Source organism: Acinonyx jubatus, chromosome A1 (assembly GCF_027475565.1).
Source record: "Acinonyx jubatus isolate Ajub_Pintada_27869175 chromosome A1, VMU_Ajub_asm_v1.0, whole genome shotgun sequence".
NCBI lineage: Eukaryota > Metazoa > Chordata > Mammalia > Carnivora > Felidae > Acinonyx > Acinonyx jubatus.
In genome coordinates, this window is record NC_069380.1 from 47,819,773 (window position 1) to 47,838,748 (window position 18,976).

Sequence of the window (18,976 nt, forward strand, 5' to 3'; positions counted from 1 at the left end):
ATTCATCAACAAGCTGACTCTCTCATTCCAGCTTAAGTCCTAGAAACTGATGACAGCCACACTTGCACAAAAGAGGGTTGCCTCCTTACAAAGGTCTTAATATTTAAGGGTTTAAAAATTAAAACTTACACTTTACAGACAGATGTACGGATCAGAGTATTAACCTCTGTCTCCTACACAGACGCAGAAGTGCTCTAATGAGAATCACTGCCCCAAAGTAATGTGCAACAGAAGATTTTCACCAGAGTTAGAAAATGTGACCAACCAACCTTTATTGTTTTCCTCTTCATATGGGTATTCATTCATCCATTTGTCTCCAGAGTCACATTGATCCTGCAAGAAGAATACAGAAACAAATCATGAGAGTCAGTTCCACATGTTGAGGACATCCTTCCACTGGAGGTGAAACACTTATTCCACAATTCTTTACACTCTTGATTAGTGAATGACATCATGAAAACATAAGTGAAGAATATTTTTGTCTTTAGTTGTCTTCTGCTTGCTCTTTACCAGCCACGTAAAGGGCAAAGTGGAGAGACGAGGGGATAGGAGCGGGACCTTCAACTATGACAGCTCCTGGGCACAAGATAATGAAGATCTGGATAAAGATAAGAAAGGAAGGGAAGAAAAAGAAAGGGAGGTAACAGAGACAGAAAGGTGAGGAGAAAACGGCAGGAATTGGTTTAAAAGCAAATTTAATATATGAAAGAAGTCACAAATACTCCCCACTGGAGTACTTTGCTCCCTTATTCTTAGCAATCAAGAGATTTCTAAAGTAATGCTGTTTTCCAGAGGAAATGATCTTTTTTTTTTCCTCTTTACAGTTGGTATAAATACGCAGCATAATTAATATGAATACTTTCTGGTGCCTTCATGTTGGTTAATACCCAAGTAACTTTTTAAAAACTGATCTGATACATGCTGCTTCTTAAAAGCTCGCATACCCCCAGGATCATGTGGATCTCACCTAATATAATTCAGTATTGCTGGATTAGAAGGTTCTGATTATAATAAACCGTTTGCGCCACTTGGATGTATCTTGAAAGTCCTATTTATTTTCACTCAGCATTATGTAACGTGTGTAATCAGTGTAGCCCTGGGCCAAGCTTCCTTTGCATGCAATTCCGTACATTTGAACAGAAAAGGGGTTCACTCACTCATAGGGCCTTAAATGAAATGTGGCACAACTCAGAATTTCTATGGGCTTGGTCTGTAAGGGGACTGGCCTTTAATTTTGTTCCAGTTTTAAATCAATCAATCAATTTCTCTCCCCCCATCCGCTCTCTTCTTCCCCACTTCTGTGTGTGTGCTTATATTTATATTTATATTTATATAAAAAGATATATGTCTCATGTCTCAAAATGCATCTTCTCATATATACTACAGCTTTTACTACTAGAAATACTACTAAAAAGCAATAAAAATGCAATATTTTAACATTACAGTGTCAAACTAGAAAAATTCTCTTGAAATTCAGAGTGTCTAATTCTTCTATCTTACATTATGAAATCATAATATGGTATCCCTGGAAAGAATTAAAAAGTCATCCATAGCACCATGTTCTTATCAAATACGTCTTATTCTTTCTAGTCTTCAAAACAGAGCTAACTCCATCAGTCCCAACTTAGCAGAAAGTATTAGGTATGTCAAAAACTGGCTTCAATCTTACATTCCAGTTTTGTAATTTGTTTTCCCATACTTTGATATATACTCTGGCTATTTTCACATGATACCCACCTTACTAATGATCAATCCAAAATTCATAATACTCCACTGTAGAGATAACTTACTCCCTAGTGTTTGTCTAATAATTTATGATTCCGTACGGACAGGCTTTCTTCAGCAGGGAGGGCCTGGCAAGGACAGCCCAGGGTAGGTTGTCACCAGCACTCACCCCTCAGCCAGGCACCCTCAGCTTACACTCCTGTGCATGGCTGCTCTAGTCTGCACCTTTCATTACTGCCTTAGAATATACTTCTACAAGTATAATTACTGGATCAAAATAATAGAAACTGTCCACCCCCCCAATTTTCAAACTATCTTTTTTAAAGTAGACTATACCAATTTACATTCCCAAAAGAAGCAGCAGCACATGCTAACATAGCACCATTCCCATCTTTATTTCCTGAAACACAGCACGCTCCCTGGCACGTTCCGGGGAATCGGTAAACGCCTGTCAAGGGAGCAAGTGAGGGTAATAATGACTAATGGAAGAAAAATAAAGTAAAGCCCTCTATCAATCATGTGGATTTTTCTTAGCCAAGTAACTAGGGCCTTCATTATATAATTTGTATTTTTAGTTAACATTAATCTGGTGACTTAAAGAAACAGTAAATTACGTGAACTACACATAACACACTATCCCACATTTTGACAGCATTTTCGGATTTACAAAGTAGCCCAGTGATGTAATTTGTACTAAAGGCAGTTCTGTGACTTGAGTACATGGACTATTTTCAGATCCATTTGACAATGACGATCAGAGATTAATTTTGCACCCAAGGTAACCAGCTAGATAATGTCAGGGTCCTTACAAAACTCCTTATTTCCACATCTCAGCAGGCCTCTTTGTGGTTTATCTTTGCAACCCCCTACAACTTACACGTAGACCTACGTTTGAAATGTGAGGAGATCCCGGTATAATGCTAAGCTTAGTTTTCTGTTTAATCCAAGCTCCTCAAAGAGTGCTCAAGCTCATCTCTTGCACTGTAGCTCCCACCTCACACCCCTACAGTCACCTCTGTCATCCACTGGCCATTTGACCTGGCCATTCATTCAACCTCTCTGAGCCCCCATTCCCTTCTCTGCAGAAGCAATGCTAACCATAAAGCCTGTTCTATCTACCCCATCTACCTCAACTGAAGCAATGTCTGTACAGCCATCTGTGTTGTCATCCATGTAAGAAATACCGCTCTTCAATCAATGGCCCAGATACTGAACAAGAAAACAACAGGATTTCCCAAAATTGAGGCCACGAAATAGATGACTCTCTCTTTTACTCATGCTCAGGCGCCTTTGGGTTGTTCTCCAAACCCCTTCAAAATCAAGCCATGATATAAAATGGGGAAATGGCACATTTCCAACAACAGTTAATATCTCATCAATTTCCCAACTAAAAGATCACTTTAACTCTGCCAAATAGGTTTGTAAATATATCCAGTAAGTCTTCTCAAAGCACAGAAGTTTTAAAGGCCACTGTCCTCATCAAAAATTCATCACACATGGTTTCGGTCCTTACTTTCCTAGCTTCAAAAATGATTCTCCATTGTCGGGTGAAGAAGCAGAAAAGAGCTGGTAACTTACTTCAATACCAAAAAAAAAAAAAAAAAAAAAAAAAAAACATGAGAAAGAAGAAAAGACACAGAATATTACATTTTGGAAAAAAAGTTTAGATTTACTTTTAAAAACAAATACTGCTGCCTATAGTATTAGTAAATATTCATCTATGAATGGTGAGTCTGGAGAAACTGTAGCAAAAGAGAATGATTTTCTAAATTGTTACTTTCTAACTCTTGTTTTCTCCCCTAAAATTTCCTAAAAGGAATTCTAAGCTTCCTTTGTAACTCAAAGGAAGGACCCTGGACAACAGAAACGGCCAGAATGAAAGTGGATGCGACCCAACTTAATGAAAAAGGAGTTACACTTCAGAATAATGGCCTCCGGGTACAGGCATTATATTACCCAGTAGTAACAGGCCACTAGCTCTTCATCACATCTTAAATGATCTATTAGGTTCTCAATCTTAAAAGGTTAGTGTTTAATACATTCTAAATACTTCAGGACCCATAAGTACACTTGTTGCTAGTTCCTCTGAAAATCCCTTTACGTATCTTTAAATAGAGACAGAGAAACAAGTTTCGAAGGTGTTTATGGATGCCTGACTTGTCAGGGTATTTCACTTTCTGCCCCAAGGTAATTTAGTTGCTCTGTTTCAAGCAAATTGAATTCTGGTAATGGCACTGCGATCCCATCTGGAATTCTGTCTTCTAGATTCAGTTTTACAAATCACTGCTTCATTAGCTGTGATCTTGTGTTTTCAAGGGCTGATTAAAAAAAAAAAAAAGTCAAGTAATAAGGTTTATATACATATTCACGTAACTTTTAAAGCCGATTAGGGAACCCGACAGGCAGGCTTGGTGCATTTAAGTTGAAGGTATTACGTAACCGATCCATCCTGGCCTTCCTGTGCATCAAGGTTTTTGATATATAAGTTGCCTTTTTTCATTTAAAGTTATTTCTGTTTTATCTGCTGCAGTGAGTTATCTTGGGAACTAAAAATATTTGAAGGTTAATCTAAATATTTCTGGAGATAAATGCAAATCTAAGTGCTACGTTTTCATAGCTATTTTGACTTAAAATGAAAAGAGATGCTGAAGACACAAAGCAGGGAGCTTGTTGCTAGGTGACAGGTGACATCTACCGTATCTTCTGAACTTGTACAGCATGAGACATCTTACTGCTGAGAAAAGACACACAGATTTCTGTGGCACAAACATCATTTTCTATATGGAAGCAAACTCGTGTTCAGATATTCTTTAACATAGGCTGTAAGGAGTCAGCAATTTATGTCTATATGAATATCCAATTTTAGAGATGCCTCTCAGCACAAATAGGAAAACAGTTCTTTATTTTCCACTTGGGGTATATGATTTTACCTTCTAAATAACGTCTACATAGGAAATACATATAATTTTCATGATTTATAATTAAAGAGTGATCGTTATTTTTTGTACCTCACTTTATGCATTTTCAAACTTTTAATAGAAATCACCTCAACTAGGATAGGTGGAGTCCACAGAGAAAGCATTATTTCTATAATAAGTAATCCAATTTCCATTAAGTTTATTAATGGAAAATTAAGAGCAGCATAGCAAAGACCTGATGAATTAAAAAAGAAAATACAAAAAACTTCAATGTAGATTATTTCCTGGGTATATTTTACAATTACACACCTACTTTCTACAGTTACCTCCCTTCCCTGAGCACAAAGTTCCACCCCTGTTCTTTGACTCATCAGGCAATTCAAGTGACGATATGCAGACATCAAGAACTCTTCTATACCCAGAATTTCAGGATCTCACAAGAATAAACGGCATGCTCTACTCCATCTGAGAAAGGTTGTGTGTTGCCGTGGAAAGGATCCAAACACGAACCCTGACAGAATCAACACCAGCGCTAGCACTTGGCAAAAATGTGCCTTAGGGCAAGCTGTTTAACTTTCATATGCCCCCGTTCCTCATTTGTTCAAGTTATATCATAAAATCTCCTTTTTTAGGGGACAGGGGCTACCAACACTGAAAACAAGAATGGATACAATGTATACACCAGAAAATCTGGCACAAGCTAGTTACTCAACAGATGTCCATACCATCCCTATCCCTTATACTTACAATCAAGCACCCAATGGTCAAGGAACAATGAACAATGGTCAAGGAACAATGACCTACTGGAATCCAAGTTACACTTCCTCGACACCACTGTCAACCATGGTTGTGCGTTTTCTACAGGAAGGTCCTGGGAATACACACAAGACAGAATCTCCACACTAGGCTCTCACAATACAGTGTCTCCAATTCATCAATTAAGAGAATTCAATGATGTAACTGCTAATAGAAATAGGAGAAAGGGCATCTGAGGTCCTTAATAACCTAAATTCAATAATAATCCCTATGGAATTCTATTAGTTACATAGAAATCAACTGAAAATTCTCTGCTTTTAAAATTGTTCTTCTCTGTTTCCAGCTTTATGTTTCTCTGATTATGCTTCCCGCCCAAGAATGTTTCACTATCAACAAGAACAGACAATACAGAAAGAGCAAACTTTAAGAATTAAGGTCCCACTTGGAGGAAGGTATGCCTCAAAGCTTGAGCAATCATTTAAGAACAGAGTTCACTGAATAAACAGCCCATTTTCAGAAGGAAGAGGTAAAGCAAAAAGCACACTGACATGGAAATTACTCTTTTAATCTGTTTTCGGCTTCCACTACACCGCATCATTCTATGCAGAGAACAAATAAACCTTTAAAAGAAAGTAACCATAGCAAATGAATTAAGCATTTCTTTTACATATATTGTGCTCAATAGAATGGTTTGAAAAGTAATTTGTGCTATGCTCATATTCAAGCGTAATTGTCATTTTATCGGGACTGCACAGTCAAAAATCTGATTTGTATTGTAAAGGACTGACAAGATGATTAAATTTTGTCTTCATATGTCTAATTTACGTGATTTAGACTGCAACGCAAATATGAGCATGTGCAATTTGTACTTGCACGTCAAACCACAGCAGAGAACATGCCACTCTGCCAAAAGTAACTTGGCCACACACATTTGCATTCCCATACGAAGAACACGGACAACCTTCTCTTAATCCTTTCTCTCAGGATCCTTTCTATCATGCTAAACATACTAAAATCCCCGGAGTTTTTAAGGGGCTGGTGGGAGAAATGAAATAATAGGGTGCCAGTTCACTTCCCAACATTTTATGGAAGTATAATGTGGTTGTGTGATGTATACATAAAAAAGCAAGCTGACAATTTTGAAAACAAATGAAAAGAAAATCATGATAAACACATATTTGGTACCAATTAAAAATGCATAATTCACACAAGCCTAAGAATTTCTCTACTATTTCACTTCAGTGGGTGTTGTCTGACCACAACAAGGCATATATATTATGGGGTCATTACAAATTTTAGACACTAAGGATCTCTGACAGAGGCGAGAAAAATAAGTTGCCTTATTCAGTATGCAGTATACATATTTGGCTTTCCTATTAATTATTGCCTTCTATGTTTAACTTGCCAATACTAAGCAAGATAAATTCCATTCAAATGCATAGTAAACAGTTTGCTTAGGGAGTACATTTATTTTCTAGTCCATCACAACAATAGTTGATTAAAATATGTTGCTCTTATCCAGTTTTGAATTAATTCATGTGAAATAAAACAAATATTTATTAAATTGTGGGGAAAACATTCCATCAAACTGTAAAACCTGAGTAGAAAAACAAATGGCACACATTTAATTACAGTTGACATTTAAATGAAATTTGCAATCTCAAAATATTTAACAATAATTAGAAAATATCAGACTTGAGATATTTTTAGGGTGCTTTTATGTGTAATCTCTCCAAATATCTGAACCCAGAGGAATTTAAGATATGCAGATTTTAAAACAGGATGTGAAACACGGATCAAAGAACTTAATAGATCTGTGCTACTGACATTTTGATACAGTGATACAGAAACACGAGGATTTATTTGGTATTTTTAATGAATGTCTTACAGGTCTTGCCGTGTGCTTTACTGAACAAGAGTTCTGTCCAGCTGAACCCATCAATCCAGTTTGTGCATTCAGACATCACAATCATTACCCTATATAGCTCATAATCTGGTCCACCACAGATAGCTAGCTGTCATAATAAATACATTTATCAATTAGTATTTCTCAATGATGACCAAATTAGTAAACCGTCAAATGGACTGCATAACCATATGCTTCTCTCATGACTAAATAATAACAGAAAATCAAAATACTATTTGTTGAGAATGACACGATATATTAGGTTGATCGCTGTTTACAAGGTTCAAAGACTCCTTTAAAACCTGAAAAATACTGAAATTGGAAATCAACACAAATCTAATCCAAGTAATTGCTAGCAGATGATGAAGGTCCACTGACTTTTAATAGTAATTTCTATTACTATATATATATATATATATATATATATAGTATATATACGTACAACGTATACTGTATATATATATATGTACAACATACGTATACCATATATATAAATATAATTCCATTATTAATTCATCCACAAATTGCCTGTATGCCACAGTACCTGATTTAGAGGAGCTCACAGAAAACAAAGGTGCGACAAATATAAGTAAAAAAATTATAACAATGATAGCTACCAGCCACTGAATATTTACCATATGTTTAACACTGACTAGGTGCTTTTATTATTTAATAAATTCATGTATAAAGCATATGACCTAGGGTTTAATTCCCATGTTTTACAATAAAAATAACTGTGATCAAAGTCCATACTCTCTAACCTGTATCAAGTCACCTCCTGAGGAACCCCACAGCAGCTTTGAGGAAAGAACGACGTATCCTGGGAAGTTGAGGGAGCCCACTGAGACTTCACAGAGGATAAAACAAAGTTGAGTCTTGAAAAGTGGGAAAGCAGAAACATATCAGGGAAAGGGGAGGTACTGGGAATTAGTACATTTCAATCTGAGTTTCGGGACACTCCTATGGAGGAACATCCTAGAAACTGGCGTATCTACACGAGCCAGCCCAGGCTACCTAAAGAGGGGCTCTAATATGGAAAAGAAGCCTGTCATTTGGAAAGATTTACTTCAAGTAAATAATAAAAACAATCCTGCAAGTGTGACTTCTTGTGTCTCAGGGAGGCTGTCTTACAGTGTAAAGGGAATTATATGATGTATGCTAAATCAGGAACACTAAAGCGATTTCAAGAACGTAATGCTACAAAAAATGACTCTATAGAATTTTTCTCATGAACTTTGTTATGTTCTGTGATTGAAGGTATTTCTAAACATCTCCAACACTCATAAATAAAATATTTCAAAATATTTATTCAATTATGAATCCATGAAAATATGCCCACAGGTAAACACACGTGTGTATGCATGTGTGCAGACACACACAGAGCCAAGCACTAGTTAAAAACTCTGACTGGAGAAATATTCCTGAAGTGGATGGAAGTTACATAGTTTATCTTTTTAAAAAAAACACTCCAGAAAATTTAAATGATTTTGAAAAATAATGGTGTAGCAGCCAAGGAGTATCAAAAGCATTTTGAAAAATACTCTCGAAACAAAAGTTGGCCACGTGCAGCCTTAAAACCTATTTGGAGACATACATAAAACTAAAACACTAAAACCAGGATTAGCCCTATAAGTAAATAATATATGGATTAACCTCCATTCTAATTTTTAAGAAATGTTCACAAGTGAAACAACTATCAAATAATTATCATGAGTATGCAGGTTCCCTGCTCACCTGGATTTCCCCAATATGCATGGGGAATGTATTTAATTTAAATACAGTATCATTCAAAAAAACATCTGGGGCACCCAGGTGGCTCAGTCGGTTAAGCTTCTGACTTCAGTTCAGGTCATGATCTCATGGTACATGAGTTCGAGCCCTACATCGGGCTCTGCACTGACAGTGTAGAGCCTGCTTAGGATTCTCTCCCTATCTCCCTCTGCCCCTCCCCCACTTGCATATGCACACGCTCTCTCCCCCTCTCTTGCTCTCTCTCTCTCTCTCAAATAAATAAAACTTTAAAAAATCCTCTGATTTTTTAAAAGACAGTCCTTTAAATACTCTAACTTTACTCCCGAAAGGTGGCTAACTACATCTTGGGAAATACAATGAGGGAAAGCTGCTGGCCAAAGAACTGAATTCAAATTGTTCTCTGAGTACAATGGTATTAATTTTCAGTAGTAGAGGACGAGAAGGAGGAGGAGGTGAAGGAGAAAGAATGGTTATAGCATCAGCAAACACACTGATTTCCACATGCTAGGAACTGTTCTAACTTCTAACTACTCTATTTGTATATTCCTCACACCCTTGTGAGGTAGGTGGTATTATTGTCCTCATTTTACAGATGTGGTAACACACAAGCTAAGTAATCTGCTTACTAAGCAGCAGATCCAGGATTTTAAAATAAGCAGTTAAGATTTAGTCTTCATAATTTTAAATATTATGCTATGATGGTTCTTATAAACTTGGTATTATCCTGCATGCAATGGCATCTCTGTTTGTGGAAAATAAATAAGCAAGCCAACTGAAACAAGATAGTTTTGCTATTTTCCTCTTAAACAGATTAAAATGAGTATTTCTGAATTAAAAGCACAATCTCAAAGCCTTTTCCAATCAAAGAAAGGGAAAATATATTCCAAATCTGATTGTCATTTTAAATCTTGCCCAATACGCCAATAAAGCCAATGTCTTCAAAGGTTTTTCGCCTAATTAAAAAATAACACATTCATTAACTCATCTAAGTTTTTGGAGATTTTAAGATTTTAGAATTTTTGTACACTCTTCTACATGAAACCAAAGATTATTGAATGGAATGAAAATCCTTTCTTCCTCTTCCTCACCAGAGATACCTAAATATATGCAAAGATACAAAAGAAACTTAACTTTTCACATCAGAAATAACCTGTATTTTTGATAATGTATCCAATGTAAAATAGCCCCCTCTGACAATGCATTTCAAAGGAGTATTTCTGACCTGTGTCGGAGTCTGCTACCTCAAACAGCTATTAAAATACTTAATTTGAAAGATTAATTTATCCTAATCTTGGCTAAATATGTTTCCATCAGCTCAAGGTCCTTAAATGCAACTAAATACATTAGTTTCTTTTCTGATTCTGAAGATATTAAACATAACCTAATACTGAACAATCTCAATAAATTAACCAAATAACAAAAAGCTTATGCTCATACATAAAGCTAAGCAGAAATAAATCATGCTTTTCAACAGTTCATTTTCTAAAATACCATTAATATAACAAATAAATTTTATATTAATATATAATATAAAGTCCCTACATAATCATATGTACTGTTATTAATTCCCTCATTTATATAATAAATATTCTTTTCAATCACTAGCGATTCAGCAATGAAAAAGCCCTCACATATCATATATGTTAAAACTAAAAAAAAAGGCTGGAGGCGGCCTGCTGCTATTTGAGAAACCACGGAGCCTGCTAAAAAAGCACTGGTAAATCTGGGGAATGGGAGATACCAGGTGTTGTGGTTTGACACCTACTTCATCTCTGCAAAAGCTCATGATATGGAGGATGAAAATAATTACATTTTGTTCGTGAGAACCAAGGAAATGACAACTTGCTAGTAATCAAGAATAGGGTTAAAATGAAGTACACACACAAATCTGTAGTTCAACTTTAATTTGCAAACAGCATTCAACCGGCATTCACCTAAACGAACACAAGGGTCACACAAGAGACCTTTCTGGATGCCAATCTTTGTCTGAAACATACTCATTTCCTTCAACTTGAAGGTTGCTGATTGCTTACTTCCATAATAGCATTTCTTTGATTTTCACTCATAACTCTCCAGTTTCAATATGCTTCAACTTTCAGGTTCACAAAATGCTTTATGACACACAGAGGATAGTTATCTTCCAAAATTCTCCCTGGGTTTAAGATGATGTGCTTTCCTTTGATCTCTGAGGAAGTTCAATGACCAGAGACTCAATTATTATTCCCAAATGAATATCTCTAAACCTAATTTCCCACCAAAATGTGACTCTTTTTTCCACATAGGTATCACTGAATAATCTAACAAACACTTAGGTTCTTAGGATTTTTATCCAGATATTCTTATCATGTCTGGAATGGTGAGAGACACTAGAGATTTGCAGCCAAAATAGCTCCCTTACGCACAATTGGTTTACCATCTTAACCACAGGCAGAAAGCCTCACTTACTAGCACCCAATATGGAAGTCATTATTCTTTCTCCCCTTCAAATCCTTTTCCCAGTTTCTCATTGCAGTTTGTGAAACCATTAACATCCAGACCCTAGGACCTTGTTTATGAATCAATTTTAAGTTTCTTTTCTAACCAACATATAACAACAATCCTGCTTATTTTTTTCCGAAACCAGAATCTTCCAGTTGACTTCTGTAATTTTCCTTCACCACCTCAGCTCCCTTAGGCCCTCATTTAACAAATCTGGATTATTGTCAATCTATGTTGTCTCTAGCCTCTGCTCTTTCCAGTGCACATTACAAAACAGACGAATATTTAAAATATTTCATCACGTTACTCCTGGTCTCAAGAATTTGTTATTTATAATTGCAATGTCTAAATTTCTGTCGATGACCATGACCCTTCAAGAGAAGCTGAGGTTTCTTCTCCTTCCTCTAGGAGGAGTTTCATCACTCCCTCCAGGCAAATTCCTTCAGCAGGCTCACCTCTTCACATAAACACAAAAAAGCATTTGATAAAATGAACACACGGTAATCATTGTTTAACAATCAACCTTAGACTGTAGAAAAACAAGAAAACTGCATTAACTTGAAGAGTATCTATTTTTTTTAATGTGTATTTATTTTTTAAGGGGGAAGAGAGAGAAAGAGAGGAAGAGAGAACAAGCAGGGGAGGGCCAGAGGATCTAAAGCAGGCTCTGTGCTGACAGCAGAGAGCTTGATGCAGGGCCTGAACCCAAGAACCATGATCTCACCTGAGATCATGGCCTGAGCCAAAGTCGACACCCAACTGAAGGAGCCACCCAGGTGCTTGAAGAGTATCCACAAACATCACCTTTAACGGTGAAATGTTAAAGTTTTCCCCCATTGAAATCAGAAAAAGGGTATTTGTTACCACTATGTCAATACAACTTATGTTGTAGGTTTCAGCCAGTATCGTAAAGAATAAATAATTTTTTAATACAGATAATGAAAGGAAAAAGTAAAATTGTGATTATTCACAGGATAATTATTCACAGAAAGACTGTACTAACAGAAAATCCAAAGAATCTACAATCACAAAATTAAAATTAACACATGAATTTATTAGCAAAGTCAATACACAAAAATCAATACACCAGAAAATAAAACCCTATAATTATAAATTTAAAAGCCAACAAAATTTCTCACATTAAAGAATTGAACAACTAAAAATATGAAAGACCTTGAAAACATCTACCTTGAGAAAACAAAACATTATTGAGAGACATTAAAGAAGTCCTAAACACATGGAGGGCTAAACCATGTTCATGGGAGGGAAAACTCAGTATTAAAATGTAAATTCTCCTTCAATTCATCTGTAGATTCAATAAAAATTGAATCTACTATTTGTGTGTATATTCATGTGTGTGTGTGTGTGTGTGTGCGCGCGCACCCGCGCGCAGTAGAAACAGATTCCAAATTTTACTTTTTTTAATGTTTATATATTTATTAAGAGAGAGAGAGCGAGCACGGGGGAGGATCAGAGAGACAGGGAGAGAGAGAATCCCAAGCATGCTCCACGTTTTCAGCACAGAGCCCCATGCAGGACTCAATCCCACAAACCGTGAGATAATGACCTGAGCCAAAATCAAGAGTCGGTCACTTAACTGGTGCCCCCAGATTCCAAATTTTAAGTCAACATGGAAAGAAATAAGAATAGCCTTGGTGATCTTAAAGAAAAAGGAAAAAGTTGGGGAACTTATATTCTCATATCTCGACTTATAATAAAGTTCTAATTATAATTATAATATTTATCTAATTAAAATATTTTCAAAATATATAGGCCTAGATAAACTGATCAGTAAGGTCACACATCACCGAAAATTTAATTGAGATAAAGGTGGTACTGTCCTGCAACTAGGAAAAGATGCCTTTGTCAATAAATGGTACTCAGTCAACAGAATGCCATGCTGGGAAAAAATGTGAATTTTGACCTCTACCTCACAACATACACAAAAACCTATTCCAGGTAAATGCAGATACAAATATGAAAGGTAAAATAATAAAGTTTCTAGAAACAAAAGTAGAGAAGGAAATCATAATCTTGTGAGGGGCAGATATTCCTCAAACAGGATACCCAAAGCACTAATCATAAATTATAGACTAATAAAATGGACAATATTAAAATCGAGAACTTCTCTTCATCAAAATACATTATAGAAAGAATGGAAAGGCAACATGCACAGAAGATATGTGTAATACATATATCTGACAAAATATCCAGAATATATAAAGAATTTCTACAGATCAATAAAAAATTACAGAAAACTCAATAGAAAAGATAAGCAAACAATTTGAAATGGGACTCTATGAAAATGGCCAATAAACACATGAAAATATTCTCAACCTCTTTGGTCATCATGCAAATGTAAACTCAATCATAATGAAGTACCACTGCAAACACATCAGAAAGCCTAAAATTAACAAAACTGACAGCACCAAGTTCTAGTGATGATGTGGAAGAACTAAAACTCTCATATACTGTTGATATTAAGGGTAAACTATATACCTAACTAGAAAGCCATCAGTTTTTCTAAAGCTGAACATTTACATATCTAATTACCCAGTAATTCCACTACCTATCCCTCGGTACATACCCAACATAATTAAGTATATACATTTACAAAGTACATTTATGAGAAGATCACAGCTGACCTATGTGTAATAGCCAAAACTATATAAAACCCAAATGTCCATCAACAACAGAATGAATAAATTGTGGCATATTCAAATAATGATATATTACATAGCAAGGAGAAGTAATGAATATGAAAAATAAAATTCGTAACACAATATGCGATAAAATTAATCCACTTAAAAACCAGTTACAATGGGGCAAGTATGATTCCATTCACATAAGATTCAAAAAAGGCAAAACTAATCGATGGTGGTTGCATGTGGAGGGTAGTAAGAGATACAAGGGAGACTTCAAGGTTGGTAATGGTTGGTAGTAGGTATATCAGTGTGTCTAACTACGAAAATTTACAGAGGCACACCCTATGACTTACATAATTTTTGCGCATATTTTATTTCATAAAAGCTAACTTAAAATTTTCTTCCTACATGAGAAAAGTTGATCATACCAATGTGTAATTTTAAGTCAGATTATCCAAGTTATTGAGTGTTGTCCAGTGTATGCACAGTCATTCCCAAGTGAGCTGGCACTTACGGACCAATTATCAAGTGGGAAGCTACATGAGGCATTCTTGGCCACAGGGAGGCAAGCAATTAGAAACACACCTGATACTCCAACTCTCTCGAATAACCTTGACACCTAGCAGCAGTTTTTAATGCAAGCAAATTATATGATGTGTTTTGTTTGGAGTTTCTGCTGTTCATAGCAATATGCTGAATTCTTGTAACTGACCACTCAACATTTATGTCAAATTAGATGGAGGGGTCCCTAGGTGGATTAGCTGTTGGGTGTCTGACTTCGGCTCAGGTCATGATCTCACAGTTTGTGAGTTCCAGCCCTGCATCGGGCTCCATGCTGTCAGTACAGACCCCACTTCAGATCCTTTGTACCCCTCTCTCTCTCTGCCCATCACCTGCTCTCAAAAATAAACATTTTTTTTTTAAAACTTAGATGGAGAAAACAATCCAATCCTTCTTCCGTAACTTTATAGTACTGCAATACTACCATTAACTATTATTTTGGCTCAGGTCATGATCTCACAGTCATGAGATCGAGCCCCTCGTCAGGTTCCTCACTGGGCATGAAGCCTGCTTAAAATTCTGTCTACCCCTCTCCCTCGCTCATAAATAAATAAATAAATAAATAAATAAATAAATAAATAAATAAATAAATAAATGTACAAGTCTACAAGACATAAGCTATGAACTGGAATAAATGAATACTGGTTGAAAGAGTTTGGGTTCTAACTTTGAGTTGGTGAACTTAGAAATTTAGCCAAATTTCTCCCTCCTAGGGGCTCCAAACCTGCTACAGGAATACAATGGATAACTAATCTGTCAACTGTAACTTAGCAAGCCACTTAGCTTTACTATATGGCACTCTGAAGAGAAATTCTTAGGGGATCGAAAGGGGACAACAGAGTGAAGTATTTTCACTATTGCTAAAGCTGAGCCTATGGACACACCAGTAGTGACTGATCTGGAGGTGGCCTTGGAGAATCCTGAAGGTGGGCAGGGAGTATTTCTGTTCTAAGCACAGTTCCATAAAGCACCGCAGTATAACGCAGTCTATCTGGGACTGTAAACAATTTCTTTCCCTACAGTTTTACCACAGCCAGAAATGAAAGCTCAGAAATCAATCTGCCACTTTGTCTTGTATAATTTAAAGAAGTGTATTATTTACAATAGTGCCTCCACAGTAAAACTATAATCCACCAATCAGGTATGTGCCAGGAGGTGCAGCAGGTGCTTTACACACATTATCTTAGGTGATCCTCACTGTGAAGAAAGGATATTAACCTCCACTTTTCACGTGAAGAAATGAAGTTTCATGGTTATCAACCTGCACATCCAGCATCTGAACACGCTTGTGTCTAATCCCAAAGTCCACACTCTTTTCCTCATGACACAGTTCCTCTTCCCAGAAGCTTCTGAGCCGTGAGCCCAATGGACGTGCTATGCCAGAACAAACTGATACAGTTACAGATGTGGCCAGATTTCAGGAATGCCACCAAGCACTCAAAGGGCACAAATCGTCACTGCAGCATTACTTTGTGGATCAAGCAGCCACTGAAGAGACCACTGTTTGTGTTCTCCAGTCTGAGCAGGAGCCACTGACAGCGGGGGGGGGGGGGGGAGGCTTGCCGGCTGCTACTCCTTGGGCAGCATTTCTCCATGTCTGCTCTGTGGACTACAGGATCCAAATTAAAGTGTAACAGAGTTCTCATTTTCCACTGCATTTGGTCTTTAATGTAGGTCTTTAATGTAATATTTTTCTGAGATTTTATGCAGGAACACTCCCTCCTGCAGTTCCAGAAGCCTAGAAGTTACTGGAAAGTTAACCCTCCTGTTTTCGTAGGACCATGAACACTAACTGCAGAGTTCGTCAGGGGCACTTAGACTTCCTTAAATCACTTTATTCACCTGATGCTCAAATTAGCCTCTGTGCTGCCCTCAATTCAAAACTTACCTTTTCTATTTCCAAGTTATACGGCCATGGCCTAATCACATCTCTCTAAAACTCAGTTTTTCCACAACCACGAAAAGGGCTGATATTAATGCCCACTTTGCAGGATATCTGTCATGTCTGGATATTCTAAGAAATCCAATTTATAGAAGGCACTCGAGAAAAATACTAGTTATTATTACCCTTTTTTTTTTTTTAGTTTAGAAATACTACTTTGGTTTGTAAAACACAGAAGTAATATTATTAAGCCACAGAATCTGCTGGAGCCCAAAGGAGATCACATAAGCAGTCATATGAACCTCTCTGGATATCCTATATTATTAAATCATGCCAATTAAAAAAAGAAGAAGAAGAACAACAACAATAACAACAACTATGGGATGCCTGGATGACTCAGTTGAGCGTCCAACTTCGGTCATGATCTTGCGGTTCATGGGTTCAAGTCCCACATCAGGTTGTGTGCTGGCAGCTCAGAACCTAGAGCCTACTTTGGATTCTGTCTCTCCCTCTCTCTCTCTCTCTCTGCCCCTCCCCCGCTTGCACTCTCTCTCTCTCTCTCTCTCTCTCTCTCTCTCAAAAATAAACATTAAAAAAAATTTTTTAAGTAGGTACTAAAGTCAACCAGATTTCCAGAAAACATACAATAATATGTCATACTCTCCTCTACAAACAGAGGTGACAGAAGATGGGTTTACGATTTTTCATAATAACATGATCCAAATAAACTAAAACTCACCGAGTAGAATTCATTCTGAAAATCCATCATCCAGAATTCCTGTTTATGGAGATTAGTTGGCTCTATTTTTAAAAACTTAATTACTTAATATTATAGCTATTCCAGAATTAGTCAGACTTTGATTTTCAATAACTTCTACAGTCTCTCTTTTATTGCCTCTTTAATATCATTGGTCTTATTCCCTTATTAGGAAATCCACATCTTGATCTCTTTCGCTATGAACTTTAATCACTCATTCACTGAATCAACAAGGACTTATCCTCCTTCCACCTTATTCCAACTAAATCCCTAGTCTAGTTAAAAATAAAGGACTCTAGGTTTCAGGAAGCAGATTTCAGCATAATAATAAAAACAATTGCCACAAAAGGAAATAGTATAAAATCTCTGTTCACGGTACTATAGAAACAAAAGGACAAGAACTGCTTAATGGTTACACCAGTCATGTGTGTCTGTCTACTGAGCATCTGAAATGTGGCTGGTCCAAATTAAGCTGTTCCGTAACTGTGAAATACACACCAGATTTTGGAAAGATTTTACAAAACAAAAACAAAAACAAAATAAACACTAAAAGGTTTCATTTATCATCTTACATGTATTACATGTTGAAAAGGTAATATTCTGGAACTACTGGGGTAAATAAAATAAAATTAATTTCACCTGTGTCTTTTTACTCTCTAATGTCACAATTAAGAATGCTAAACTTACTTAAGCAGTTTGTGTTATATTCTATTGGACAGTACTGGTCAAGGTCCCACATTTCAAAGCCTTGCACAACACACTAGGAATTTTCCTGGCTTCTAATTATATTTTATATAGACCTTAATGACATGTCTACTTTGTCCATTATACTCCCAAAAGGTATGTTTTCTTGTTTAATCTAGTGTTTAATGTATCTGGATATAAATGTATCACAACATGTTCTGTTGATTGAGCACAATCTTGAGCCCCTTGGAGAGCTATAATTGTGCAGAATGTATTTGATGCTTGCTGGTACCTGATTTTTATCTCACCAGATTATTAATCTTCAGTTCTTTGAAAACTCTGCAAAGTGATCTCAAAAGTATTGTGTGTGTCTTCCAAATGCACAGTCATTCACACACAGCCATGCCTGCACTCAAGTGTCAAGGGCTTTCCATAATCCTCATAGCCTATTAAAACTAAAAGATTCCCAGAGGACCAGAAATATAACCTAGCATCCACTGTTATGTCCTGAGACATAGCTGTATTTCAATTGATAAGATAAAATGTAACATATTCTGCATCACATATCTACTTCACTGCTGATGGGAAATGCATTGGACAATATATACATCATTAAACTGAACACAGCCAAGTATATTAAGTTACAGCACCATTTGGAAACTCAGGGCAAACAATCCTCCTAAATTTCTAAATGTCAAGCTTACTGACAATAACATTTTCATCTGTTCTGTGTTTACTATTGTTCCTTCCATGTTTCTTCTCAGGCGTTTTTCTGAGTAAACAAGTTTGAATCATAGAGTTTATGATTTTCATTATGTATAAATTGGTGGAAGAATTCATTCTACATTTAATGAACTTTCCAGCTCTTTTATAGACCTGTAACAGTACCTAAAAAACAATCACATATTGTAA

The 18,976-nt window shown here is 36.3% G+C and overlaps 1 protein-coding gene across 11 annotated transcripts in view; it reads right to left on the reverse strand.

The window, feature by feature from the left end:
* KLF12 (KLF transcription factor 12) overlaps positions 1–18,976 on the reverse strand; it is a 436,782-nt gene that overhangs the window by 298,168 nt on the left and 119,638 nt on the right. For all 11 annotated transcript variants that reach the window (XM_053216467.1, XM_027064992.2, XM_053216430.1 and 8 more), the window contains one exon: positions 270–333. Coding sequence is in view for 10 of the 11 variants with exons in the window: in XM_027064992.2 (XP_026920793.1) it covers positions 270–302 (33 nt within the window). In the remaining variant the exon portion in view is untranslated. The remainder of the gene's footprint in view (positions 1–269; positions 334–18,976) is intronic.